The sequence below is a fragment of the Nicotiana tabacum genome, chromosome 20 (genome assembly GCF_000715075.1).
Source record: "Nicotiana tabacum cultivar K326 chromosome 20, ASM71507v2, whole genome shotgun sequence".
Taxonomy (NCBI): Eukaryota; Viridiplantae; Streptophyta; class Magnoliopsida; order Solanales; family Solanaceae; genus Nicotiana; species Nicotiana tabacum.
The window spans coordinates 128088653-128101707 of NC_134099.1; the positions used below are offsets into that span (position 1 = coordinate 128088653).

The following is a 13055-nucleotide window of genomic DNA, read 5'->3' on the forward strand; positions in this document are numbered from 1 at the left end:
CAGTATCTGAATCACTCTTGGCCATCATCCTTATCACTTCTTCTTCTGTTTGGCTTTCTTCAATTGCCATCAGCGCAACTTCAAGGTTTTCATCTCCAAAATCAGCCTTCAAGGTCCTCCATATATCATGAGTAGAGATACAAGATGACACCTTGTAGAGAATATTTCTGGGAAAACTTCTGTAAAGCAGGTCCTTTGCTTTAGCATTTTTCTGGATTACATGACGATCTCCATCATCATAATCCTCTTCTCTCTTGTTATATTTGTTTCCTTCACTATCCACTTTGGTGGAGATGATTGGTCCATGACTGACAATTAGCCATAGATCAAAGTCAGTGGCCTGAAAGAACGTTTCTATACGCATCTTTGAATCATTATAGTGTTGTCCATCAAATAGAGGAGGTCTTCCAATGTGCATTCCAAGATGCATTAGAGGGCCAGTCTCCACTATCTGATGTGCATCAATTACAACATAAAGACTTATGGCCTCGTCCTCTTTCTTTTCCTCTTTATCACTTCCACTATCCTCATATACTTCTAGAAAAGCCTACTTCATTGCTTTAGTGAATCCTTTTGCCTAGGATTTTTATTTTGTTTGGACTCTTCTCTATCAGTTTTTCTCGTTTCTCTTTTTCAACTCTTTCTTTTTTCCATTCAATTTTCCACGTTGGGCAGTCTTTGACCATCTGGTCTAGATTGTTACACTTGTAGCACCCATCATATGAAGCTTTGTCGATCTGCTTAGGCTTATCATTGTTCTCTCTCTTAGATGCATTTCTGGAATTCCTCGTGAACTTTCTGAACTTAGCAAACATTGTTAGGTCAAGATCATCACTGTCAAATTCATTTTCTTCGGCTGCTTTAGAAACCAAGGCCTTATCCCTCATTGGTTCTTCCTTGCGCAGTTCTATCTTTCTCATCTCATGAGTCTTTAAGTTTCCAACAAACTCATCAAGTGAGATCTTATCCAGCTCCTTTGCTTCCTGAATAGCTGTGACTTTTGATTCCCATGAAGCTAGAAGAATTCTTAGAACTTTGCTTACCAACTCTTCTGAAGTAAACACCATTCCAAGTGATTTCAGTTCATTTATTATTATAGTAAACCTAGTCATCATCTCTTGGATGGGCTTAGTTTCCTTTATGGAGAAGAATTCATAGTTTCTCATAAGCAATTTGATCCTTGATCACATCACTTGGTTTGTTCCTTCATGAGCAGTTTGAAGTGCATTCCAAATCTTATTTACATTAGAGCATGTTGATATCCTGTTGTACTCATTAGGACGAAGTCCATAAATTAGGATTTTTTTTGGCCTTTGCATTCTTCTCCATCATTCTGAAATCTGCTGCTACAAATTCAGAGGGGTCTTTGGGAACAGTTTCATTTTGCCCATTTTTTTAGTAGGAGTTAGTGGACCTTGATTCACCATGCTGTGTAGTTTATAGTCTTCAACCGTCAGAAAATCTTTCATTCTTGCTTTCCATCAATTATAGTATTTTCCATTAAACATGGGTGGTCTAGTAGTTGACTGTCCTTCATTAATGCCAGTTGAAACACTCATTTTGCTTCCAAAATCTCTCTAGGTATTAACCGTGTGAGAGAGAACTTGTTCTTATACTAATTGTTAGTTTGAGTGCCTTTATGGATTACTAAAGAACTTGGTACGTTACCTTACATCTTAAGCGTACGCAAAAATAAACAGTAAAGTAAACACATCCATTTTTACGTGAAAAATCACTCGTCTCAAAAGGTGCAAAAATCAAGACCTACAACGTAGGATTTTAGCTTCAACTTCACTACAACAATGAGCCAAATGTATCGATTATAAATATATAACTCAATAGTACTCTCCAGTTCTCCTACTTCAACTATTTAACTTACAAGTTACTCTAACTTGCAAAATCAAACACTTACTCCAACTCACTGATTGTATATGATACTTTGATTACAACTCGATTTCCTAAAATACATTTACTAAATTGACTCAAGAAGAACACAAACACCGGTACTCTACTTGAGTATAGAAAATATAGTTCTTTAGTTGATGTGCAAAATGATGATATCAGCAGTCCAAAAGATTATTTAAACTCCATAGACTCCTAGATCTTTTAGAAGTCCTATTCGTAGTCAGCTTCTCGTTTGATAGAACATCTACTGCTCCAAGGACTCCACAATTCTTGAGACTCTTGTCTCTCACTTGTACAAGCATATCTTTTTGGACAACGACCCTTATCACATTTAGCGGTCCTCTTCCAACGAACTCGGACTTGAGTAACTTTGTGATAAAGTTATTGTCTTGTAGGAACGTGCAATCATCAACCTTGAGGATACGGTTCTTAGAACAGTTAAGCAGCTACGTTGAGAACCTGGTTCTTAGAACATTTCCTCTGAACAAATGAATAAATTTTGTTAATTATCAAAACCTCAATACTCAACAAATACTTCTTCTTTTTTTGAAAAAAAAAAATTTGGATTTATTGGCTTGAAATACATTCTGTTTAGGTAAAAAGAGGATTTGTAATAGGAAATCACTCGTTTTCCAACGTTGTACCGTGAATTGGTTCCCGATCCAATTAGGAATAGGGTTTAAGTCCGTCGTCACAAATGAAAGAATATACAGGACGGTGCTCCCTAGTTTATAAATGGACCCCACATATATATAAATTTCCCGCAAAACCCAAGTTCTGTTACTATTTCTCCCGGGAAAATTTATTTAACTAAAAACCAAGAATATTATTCTCCTCCTACAATCCCCTCTTCTTCTTCCTCCTAGGGTTTGTTTCAGAAATCTCCTAAAATCCTCTATGGAAAACCCCAGCTCAGGCTCCATACACCCTCAACAATCACCTCCTAATCCAAATCTTAATCCCAAAACTCCTAATAATAATCATCTAATCCCGGGTTTCAACTCGTATCACCCTTCCCTTTCACGTTCTATTTATAGTGACCGTTTTATTCCCAGTAGATCTTCTTCTAACTTTGCTCTTTTTGACTTGCCACTTTCGTCCCGGAATTCTAACTCTACAGATGATTCTAGCAAAGCGTATACTTCTCTTTTGCGTAATGCCTTGTTCGGGCCTGATTCTGGGCCTGTATTGCCTCCTGTAACACCGGAGAAAAACATTGGTTTAAATGGGAGGAATTTGCAGAGTAGTAGACCCAATCGTAATATTTTTCGGTATAAGAGTGAGACCCGTCAATCTTTGCATTCTTTGTCGCCTTTTGGGTTTGATGATCAGCTGCTACCTGGTGTTAGTGGTCCTAGCCCTGTTAAGGCTCCTCGCAAAGTTCCTAGATCACCTTATAAGGTAACACTTCTTGAGTCTTTCTTCAAGCTCTGTCCCATTTTAGGTGACCCTATTTTCTTTTCGGGAACAATTTAACTTAAACTTCTCATTTATCCTTAACGAAAAGCTTTTGTAACGACACAAATGTTATAGCATGTTTAAGACCACTAGTTTCAATAGTCTTATAGCCAAGAAAAAGCTGTTTGTTTAAGACCACAAGTGTCAAAAAGTCTCTCTTTCTTTTTAAAAATCTGTGCTCAATTAAATAGGTTTACTGTAATTGAAACGAAGGGAGTACTACTACGGATTTGTGTTCCAAGGAATAGCAAAGTGGTTGAGGTAAAGGAGTAACAATCTAGAGATCTTAAGTTCGATTCTCAGCTAGAACACTTAGTGTGAGCTCATCGCACTGATGGGCAAGTTTACTTGGCACCTCAACTTGTGAGCTCTAGAGTAGGAATGATACTTATTATATGCTACTTCCCTTAGCAGCTGCCCAAATTACCACCCTATTCCTCTTTTCTTGGTTTTCAGTTTTGACCATAACGTTGTTATTTTATGAGTTTTTATTTTTGTATGGTTTCTGCGTGGTGAATATATTATTACATGATGAGAAGGCTTATGTAGGTGTGCTTGTATGGTTTGTTGCTAGGTATTAGATGCACCTGCATTGCAAGACGATTTTTATCTAAACCTTGTGGACTGGTCTTCACATAATGTGTTAGCTGTGGGACTGGGGAGCTGTGTATATCTGTGGCATGCATCTAGTAGCAAGGTGAGTCTTTTGGCTTCATTTTCTTTCCTTTCATGGAGATGTTAACATACTCTTGCTCGATCTAAGCATCTATCTGGCTGATAAACATAATTTAGTTCTGTCGATTGCAATATGCAGGTCGTGAAGTTGTGCGACTTGGGAAATGATGATAATGTTAGTTCAGTTGGGTGGGCACAGCGGGGTACACATCTTGCTGTTGGAACAAGTAATGGGAAAATTCAGGTCTGGAACGCTAAATTGGTTATCTTACTTACTACTTTTATATGAAAGAAAACTGATAACAGGAGCCAATCACAGATTCTAAGTCTTAGATTTTTTCTACTGAATCCGAAACATAGACTTTCTCGTAAGGAAACTGCATGTCCTAGTACTGTTGGTGTTGGTATTTACATAAAGTGCTTTAATCACACTAAGCTGCATATTTATCTCGATGTTCTCTACATATGTTTATTCTATAAGCTATTTTGTTCTATGAAATTAAGTAGCATAAAACTTGAAAAACTTGCTGTGGCTGTTGTCTCTGCAGTATTTGGAATTTGCATATAAAGGAAAAAGATTTCAATATAAGCTTCATGAAGTTGTCATATTGTGTTTATAATGAACAAAGTTAAGTTACAAAGGAACTTTACTATTCAACGTAAATTCCACGGGAACACTTATTTGAAAGCTTGGGCTGGTTGCGCAGTTGTTTTTCCCTATTTTTCTGAAGCAAGAAATAGCAAGAGGCTTAAAGCAGAAAGCACACAATTTTACTTTTCACCTTTGTCCTCTGAATTCGGGCATCCTAAAGCTAACATTGGCTCGCTTGCTGTAATAACTTAGATCTTTGTTCTCCTTTATTCATGCGCAATTTATTGCATGAAACTTAAATTTCTCTTTGAAGTGCATGAAAATTTTATTTCTAGGTCTAATCTAATCTATTGGATGAAAAACATAGGATTGTTTTGTAGTACCCTCTTTGTTTACATGGTTAACGGGTGTTTGAATCTCATGTGGCGTAGTTATGGGATGCCTCTTGCAGTAAGAGGATAAGAACAATGGAGGGACATCGACTAAGAGTCGGTGCACTAGCTTGGAGCTCATCCCTATTGTCTTCAGGAAGCCGGGACAAGAGTATTCTTCAGCGTGATATACGAGCTCAAGAAGATTACGTCAGTAAGCTAAGTGGTCACAGGTCAGAGGTTAGGCTTCCTACTTGCTTCTCTTTTTTTAACTCATTTTTATCAGACTTTCTGTTTTACTTTTGCTTGCATCTTAATTGCAACTACTTCTTTTCAGGTTTGTGGGCTCAAATGGTCTTATGATAACCGTGAATTAGCTTCTGGTGGAAATGATAACAGAGTATGTTGTTAATTTCCAGAATCAAGTTCTTCTGATCATGATACTTGCTAGATGATATTTTGCTATCTTTAGGCTCGTAATTCAGTATCTCACTTAAATCTTGATGACCAGCTTTTAGTGTGGAACAACCATTCAACACAACCTATGTTAAAATACTGCGAGCATACGGCTGCTGTGAAAGCGATTGCATGGTCCCCTCATCTTCATGGGCTTCTAGCTTCTGGTGGTGGCACAGCGGATCGACGCATTCGATTCTGGAATACAACCACTAATACACACCTCAGCTGCATAGACACTGGCAGTCAGGCATTTTCCTATTATTACATATATTTAATAGCTCTTTTATATTTCTGCCTATCTTAGATAAATCTTACCAACCTTTTCTTTCTTTCAAAAGATAGTACTTGTGTTATCTTAATTACGTGATCAGAAGAACAATCTTGCTTTTCAATTGTTACCATCTCAAAAAAGAGAACAATCTTGCTTTTCAACTCACTTGCTGATCATTCCGTGGCGTTTAGAATAGAAAAAGGTTTGGTTTAGCTTCATTTAAGTTTGTGTTCGTCAAGTTTACCATATTCCATGGATAGGATAATTCTGGCTTTTTAAGAATTTGTGGACCTTTATGTGTAAAATTTGTTTAAATCTTACACGTGCGGGCATACAAACATACATCGGGTCAGCTTTAGTGCACTTCAACTAGTTCATTGGGCAACCTGTTCACACCCGGTGCAGGTTGCCAAGGTAATCCTGCTCACCAAGGTTAGAGCCGGTGTGCACACCCCAAGTGTTGCAGTTGGGGTTAGAGCTGTTGTTACTACTACGCCTTAACCAGTAGGCGATCCCCTTGGGAACCATCTCCAAGCACATTTTACACCATTCAAGAGTAGGAACTTCCTTTCAAATTGGTTTAAACAGTACCGGGGACCTCACTCTGTCATTTCTAATATTTATATGAGGATGATTGTTAACATTAGGGATGTTGCTCTTACTACACCATACGCTGCATATTCAGTCCTCCTTTTTGTAAGAGAGAAGTGTCCTCAAGTTTATTTCTTAAAACATTGTTATTGGACTTATCAAACCATCTTGACCTTCCTCTTTAACCCCCACCACCCATCCTCTTCCCATCTCTTTCTTAATCTCAAATATCTTTCTCTAGGGCCTTCACCACGAATCTATATTTATTTGTGCACAAGGCAAAATGCACTAATATTTTATTGTTGATAGTATAGGCCCTCTGCAGGTATAACATTAAAGAAAAACATCAGAATTGCATAAACATTTACCATCAACACCCTGAGGGGTTTTCATCTTTCAAGTTACGCACCTATTCTGTTACTTGTGTTAAAGTTCCTAAACAGCTAAAGAACTGGGAGAGTTCCCCCCGTAGCTGATACTGCAGAAATCTTTGAATATGACTGAGAGAAGGGAGGGTAAAAGAAAAGGGGAGTAGGAGAAATGTTTGGACCATTCATTGTGAAGGAGATCCTTTTTTTGATGAAGTAGGTGTCATTGTGAAGGAGGTCCTTGAAAGTAATTCACTTCACAGGGTAGGAGAGGAACCAAGGAAAGTGAAGCGAGACATAAATGAAACTAATCAAAAGATTCGCAAACTAATCTCGGATTTTTAAAAAACCTTTTCAGATAAATTCTAAGCGTCTAGGAATTGCTGTAAGAGCAAATAACACTGGAAAAGTGATTTCATCCACAAAATATGAGGAATTAAAAGTAAGACTTCCCCCATTAGTATACCTTGGGCTGGGAATTCGGGCTTGGTGTGCCCATGGTTTATGTATCTAGACAAGTTATGCCATTGTAGGTGCCATCAGGAAGAGCTAGCTCGAAAGGCACATTGGGCAGTAGAGCCCCATCATCCAGATTTTTAGACCTATAACACCGGAATTGCACAGTAGGAAGTAGAGCCCCATCGTCCAGATTTTTTGACCTATAACCCCGGGAAATACCAGTATCGCAATAGCTTGGGAATATACCCTAAAGGAGCTCATAAAAAAAAATCATTGAAATATTTATGTTTGAACCAGTTTTACAAGTTCGTTCTCCTCCCCCCCCCCCAGACACACACACTCTCACATACTGAGTGGGGATATATGTCATATGTGTGCGTAGACAGTAAAGGATTGTGCGAGGTACTAGTAACTGTAAACATGTGAGGAAGGTTAGAAAACTTTCCCGCAATTCCTGCTCAACCCCCTCCCTCCCGGGTCTCTCTAGGTGTTTTGGACTTTCAGATTTACAAGTGCCACCAAGTGTTGTTTACTCAGATATGCTAACTCATTCAACACTGTGGCAGGTCTGCAATCTTGTGTGGTCGAAGAACGTAGATGAATTAGTCAGCACTCATGGTTACTCACAAAACCAAATAATACTCTGGAGGTATCCCACAATGTCTAAGGTATTTCACCTAAGTTTTCAGAATGTGACGCTGCACTAAAAAATATATGGACAAACATCTATTTGTTAGACATATCGTCTTGTACTAGTTTCAACTTTCATCATATGCTTTTTTCAATTAATGCAGATAGCTACTCTGACGGGCCATACATATAGAGTCCTATATCTTGTCATCTCTCCAGATGGACAGGTAGCTGAGCAAAACTAGTTAATTTTGTCTATGTAATTCTGTCGACTTGTCGCCTAGTTGCAGCAGCAGCTTCATTCTCTCTACTCTGATGTTTCTAACTGCTATTAACATTTTTGCAGACGATTGTGACTGGAGCAGGAGATGAAACACTTCGATTTTGGAATGTCTTCCCTTCTCCTAAATCTCAGGTAAAGCATATGTAAAAGGATAGTAACTTTCTATATTATAGGGTACCTTCATTTAGACTTTCAAAAGAATGCAAGGACATCTAACATGGGAATGTAATTGGCCATGCAGAACACCGAGACTGAAATTGGGGCATCTTCTCTCGGTAGAACGAAAATCAGGTGACTGCAATGTAATTATTTTTGGGCACTCGTTAAAGTTGTTTCATCGTGAAGCACAAGCAGTGAAGAGGTGCGAACTGATCTGTTTGATGAGAGATACTTGTAATGGGAAACAGTTGCAGGAAGCTGGAAGACCTAATGTTCAACTGATAGGATGATGATCTCTATCGTCTTTCAAATTCATGTATTAGAGTGATTAATCTGTTAATAGATCAAAGTGTACAGTTGGAGATGTTATTTAATTCTCATTAACATCGGGCGTTCTGTAATATAGGAGAGGGGAGCGTGTTCTTTTTGGGGGACATCCAATTTTTTCGCGAACTTGTGATCTTGTTTGTACATAAAGTTGTCTTTTTCTATTTTCTTCCTTGTAATTCATGAAAACAAATGATCTCCGATGCTCACATACTATTTGATTGTACACGGGTAACTGGTGTACTAGCGTAACTTGTCAGCTTCAGGTGTAAAGAAGTCCGATCTATTTCTTTTTCACCTTTTGTTTCCTACTGCTGTCTGCCTCAGTAACTTATGCATCAAAATTGGTTTATACCAACATAGATTTTGGATGCCCTTAGTTTAGACATTGAAAGAATAAGGCTTGAAAGAGATATGAAAGGAAATGAAACTAAAGCAAATAAGCAATTATAATGGAAGAGAACTGACTACTGAGTTACTCTGCTTTTTATGAATGTTGAAAAGAAAAAAAGTTATACAGAACTTCAGTGTAAAAGAAATAAAGACACTAATGTTGCACATTCTCATAGCAAGCAGCCCTTCATTTGCTATTCCTTCCATGTTAACTGGTAGGCATTTTGGTGTACATTCCTATCATATGTGACTGTTCGTTTGAAAAACATCAAAACCAAGAAAATGAAACGTGGGATGGCTGCAACACTAGATACAATCCAAGCCCATGGCTACTATGCATCAACATCTTTAGCCCTCATGTTTTGTTTTAGTGATAAGGACGATGTGTGCAAGTAACAAGTTCTAATCTTTTGGTGGACAAAGTGTGATATATCTGTAGAGAGGCAGACTCATAGCCCACGTGGAATTTCTCCGGTTTTTTCTTCAAAACCAAATGCCTATTTTTTCAATTATTTACATTAGAATAAAGAATTATTATCTTTTTACAGTCCTACAAGGACAGTAAAATACATCAATCTTGTAAAGTTTGTAAACGAGCAGAATGAAGAGGACCAGGAAATCAAACTCATTGAGGGGAAGCAACATGTGCAAGATTGTTGACAAGGTTGTGGTAAATCCAAGTTGCAATTGGTGGTTGTAGTAGCTATACTAGCCATTTGGGTCTTACCCAATTCACTAGAAGGTGAGGATGCTTCTTTGAGTTGGCCCCAGCAATCCACTTTGTTGAATTCTGGAATGTTTGAGTGAAAATAAACCCAAACCAAAGCTTCTTGCAACTCTGGGTAATTCTTTAGCAAATTCTCATCTCCATGAACAAATGCTTTTATAACCTGCAGGTGCATAAAAATAATATAATATATATATATATATATATATATATATATATAGGTCAAAAGACTGCTTTTAAATATATTTATTTCTCTACTTTGAAATGTTGTGTAAAAGAACCCTCTATTTCACTATCTGGCCTTTAGTGTCTCTACTGTCACAGTAGAGAATTAATCAACCCCACACACAAATAATATTTAATTTCCACCTAAAATATAATCCCCTCCCTCTTCTCTCTCACTACAATGTGTTTGATTAATAAAAATACTCATCAACTAAACTCGAAAAAATATATATGTTTCATAGAAATTTATTTTGAGTAAAACAATTCACATGAAAAATGACTTGAATCACATTTGATACGGGAAAGAAAATTTGTATAAAAAACGTACGTACGTACCACGGGGAGTTCTTTGCAGAAGATATAGTATCTGAGGGTAGCAACAAAGTCTAACAAGAAATGGCCTCCACTAATGTGACAATGGACATGAAGTGACATCTTCCCTTTAACTTTCTTCCATTCTGCAACCACTTCATCCCTTTGCAATCTATTATACCAACCTTGTAACTGCACATCAAATATCCAAATATTTCTTAGAGATACTGGGGACAGACAGGCCAACGCGTCAAAGTAAATTCAGGTTCAACAATCAAATAGACCAATCACATGTGCAAAAAAGGAAACGGCCTCCAAAGATCTTATCCTACCCTCAGGAGGTAGAGAGTCTGTTTCTAGTAGACCCTCCGCTCAAGAAGACAAATTTGCAGTAAAACTATTCCAATAAAAACAATATTGTAGAAACTGAATCTTTCCCTTTTTGCCTCATCTGTTCTGCCTAAAAGTTGGGTAGCTGAAAGTGAATTACATTTTTTAATTTAGTTGTACTAATACATGAATATGAAGCAGGAATTACCTGGGAGTTATTAATGGTTTGAGAAATGGCAAGAGTGAGTTTGGAAGTAATATCACTGTGTGTAAGTGTGTAAGTTCTTGGAAGCTTTCCAGGATGTTTTTTCTCATCTACACCCAAGAATAGAACCTTCAGCTTAGATGCTTCAAAAATAGAAGGTCCAAATAACCTTGCCACCTGAGATCATCAGTCACACATATATATATTGAGTAATATATTGACCAGAGAAATCCAACAAGTACAATATCTGACATTTAAATTTTGATAAACAAAAAGGAAATGAGTATTACAGGAAGTAGAGATTGGCTGTTTTTGGACAGTATTCTTGTAGTTTTGTATACAAAAAGAGAGCTTTCCTTTTGAGGGTTGAGCTTTGATGGAAGTAAAGAAATGGTTAAAGTGCTCATATCTCTGAGACTCTTTTAGACTCTGACGCTGATGAAGCTGAAGCTATAAAATATATATCTGAAAATCACAACTAGAGGAGGATGGATTAAAATTAAACTAGTACTGAATATTTTATAGTAGTATTGATCAGGTAGAACAGGAATTTGCCTTTTTTGGATTGTTTTTGGTTTCTTACTTGCGTACTCGCTTTTGCTTTAAGGTTTTATATATGGACTTCATTCACTCGAAGATTAGTATTCATACGTGTATCTGTGAGAAAGACGTACAAAACGACGAAAGAGGCAAAGAAAAATGGAGGGATACGTGTGTAAGCTACTCAATATTTACGTCAAACCAAATACTATAAATTTAAGCCTCCAAATTAGAGTGAGGATATATATCACCGATCGATTTAATTAACAATAAAGGTTTGTATGTAAAATAGTTATTCTATTTTTTCTCCTTTCGTTCCAAGAATAAAAATTATGCACAAGCAAATCTCTTCTGCTTAATGGTATCCTTCTCGACATCCAAGCTATAAAATTTTATTATGTTCTACAACTTAGTTTTTCCAAATCAATGCAAGCGACCTCCTCCTCCTATTCAAGTGGGAGAAAGGAAAAAAAAAACTTTCATGTTTTATATTCTGAATCCAACGAACAAGGTAAATTATCCATCCTTGAAATATACAAATTATTGCATTCATTTGTGCTTCATTTTTTTTATATAAAAAAAATATTGTGCTTCATTTTTTTTATATAAAAAAAATATTATGCTTCTTTGTCAAATAAAGTATTACATGAAATTGAAACTTACACCTAATGATATAATTTAATCTAAGAGTCAGAAAATTAAAATGATAACATATAGTATTAAAAAACCATACATACATACATACATACATATATATATATATATCTATTAAAAAACCATAATTAAATGAAATACATACGAGTATATATAAGATAAATTATACAGTTGCTTAAAGGAGCTTCTAAGCTTAATTAGGGTTGGGTGCACGGCTTAGCAATTAGCACGTGGGTGGCATCACAGTTTCCCTATTTGGCACTCCCACCTGTGTCCTTTGACTTTTCTACTAATAGCTCCAATTCTTAAATTTTGAGAACTTTCAAATGTTTTTGGAGTATATGTTTACTGCTCCCACCGTTTACTTTTACTTGTCCAGTATTTTAAAAATAGATTTTCACTTTTACTTGGCACTTTTAACATATCAAGAGAAAATAATTTCTTTTTTCCTGTTATACCCACAATATTAATTACTCATTTTCCGATTATGATGGGGCTGCATCAGGGGTCGGCACTCAGCCCTTTTTTGTTTGCCCTGGCAATGGACGTAGTGATGCATCACATCCAAGGGGAGGTGCCGTGGTGCATGATATTTGCAGATAATATTGTATTGATTGACGAGACGCGAGGCGGTGTGAACGCGCAATAAGAGGTATGGAGGCAGACCCTGGAATCTGAAGGTTTCAAGTTGAGCAGGACCAAGACAGAATACTAGGAGTGTAAGTTCAGTGGCGAGACTCAAGGAGGGGAAGGGGAGGTGAGGATAGACTCGCAGGTCATCCCTAGGAGAGGAAGATGTCACACATCGTACTGGGGCGGGATGGATGAAATGGAGACTCATTTTCGGTGTTTTGTGTGACAAGAAGGTGCCACCAAAACTTAAAAGCCGTATGTTCTGCAGAGTGGTGGTCAGATCGACAATATTGTAAGGGTCTGAGTGTTGGCCAATCAAGATCGTTCATGTCTAGAAGATGAAGGTAGTAGAGATGAGGATGTTGAGATAGATGTGCGGGCACACCAGGTTAGATAATATTAGAAATGAGGTTATTCGTGACAAGGTGGGTGTGGCCCCTATCCAGAATTTTAGTTAAGGGGTGTCAAAATATATAAAAGTAAACATA

At 37.2% G+C, this 13055-nt stretch overlaps 2 protein-coding genes across 4 annotated transcripts; one reads left to right on the plus strand and one right to left on the minus strand.

Moving 5' to 3' along the window:
* The first annotated feature begins 2673 nt into the window (after positions 1-2673).
* Positions 2674-8892, plus strand: LOC107819766 (B-type cell cycle switch protein ccs52A-like). Of its 3 annotated transcripts, none has more exons than XR_001655790.2 (10): positions 2674-3306; positions 3938-4060; positions 4178-4282; positions 5062-5241; positions 5339-5401; positions 5513-5702; positions 7716-7817; positions 7944-8006; positions 8126-8194; positions 8304-8892. XR_001655790.2 is itself a non-coding variant. In XM_016645913.2 (10 exons), the coding sequence occupies exons 1-10, from the start codon at positions 2803-2805 to the stop codon at positions 8355-8357; spliced, it is 1458 nt and encodes a 485-aa protein (XP_016501399.1). In that variant the 5' UTR covers positions 2675-2802; the 3' UTR covers positions 8358-8892. The 3 variants fall into 3 exon arrangements, 1 of the variants encoding a protein (XP_016501399.1); XR_012703657.1 differs by having other exon boundaries at positions 5513-5933; positions 8304-8773; XM_016645913.2 differs by having other exon boundaries at positions 2675-3306; positions 5513-5707.
* A 109-nt stretch (positions 8893-9001) lies between these two features.
* LOC107819767 (protein STAY-GREEN homolog, chloroplastic) lies at positions 9002-11325 on the minus strand. The gene is made up of 4 exons (XM_016645914.2): positions 11031-11325; positions 10744-10917; positions 10230-10397; positions 9002-9831 (listed from the first exon to the last, which is right to left on the minus strand). Exons 1-4 carry the CDS (start codon positions 11145-11147, stop codon positions 9484-9486), a joined length of 807 nt encoding a protein of 268 aa, XP_016501400.2. The 5' UTR covers positions 11148-11325; the 3' UTR covers positions 9002-9483.
* Between the last annotated feature and the right edge of the window lie 1730 nt (positions 11326-13055).

Bases quoted from the DNA above. Each gene is read 5' to 3' on its own strand.
- LOC107819767 (XM_016645914.2), bottom strand. From the start codon at position 11,147: ATGAGCACTTTAACCATTTCTTTACTTCCATCAAAGCTCAACCCTCAA. The intron at 10,918-11,030 runs GTAATACTCATT...TGATGATCTCAG, and splicing joins ACAGCCAATCTCTACTTCCT to GTGGCAAGGTTATTTGGACC. The intron at 9,832-10,229 runs GTACGTACGTAC...ATGCACCTGCAG, and splicing joins TCTGCAAAGAACTCCCCGTG to GTTATAAAAGCATTTGTTCA.
- LOC107819766 (XM_016645913.2), top strand. From the start codon at position 2,803: ATGGAAAACCCCAGCTCAGGCTCCATACACCCTCAACAATCACCTCCT. The intron at 5,402-5,512 runs GTATGTTGTTAA...CTTGATGACCAG, and splicing joins CTGGTGGAAATGATAACAGA to CTTTTAGTGTGGAACAACCA. The intron at 7,818-7,943 runs GTATTTCACCTA...CAATTAATGCAG, and splicing joins GGTATCCCACAATGTCTAAG to ATAGCTACTCTGACGGGCCA.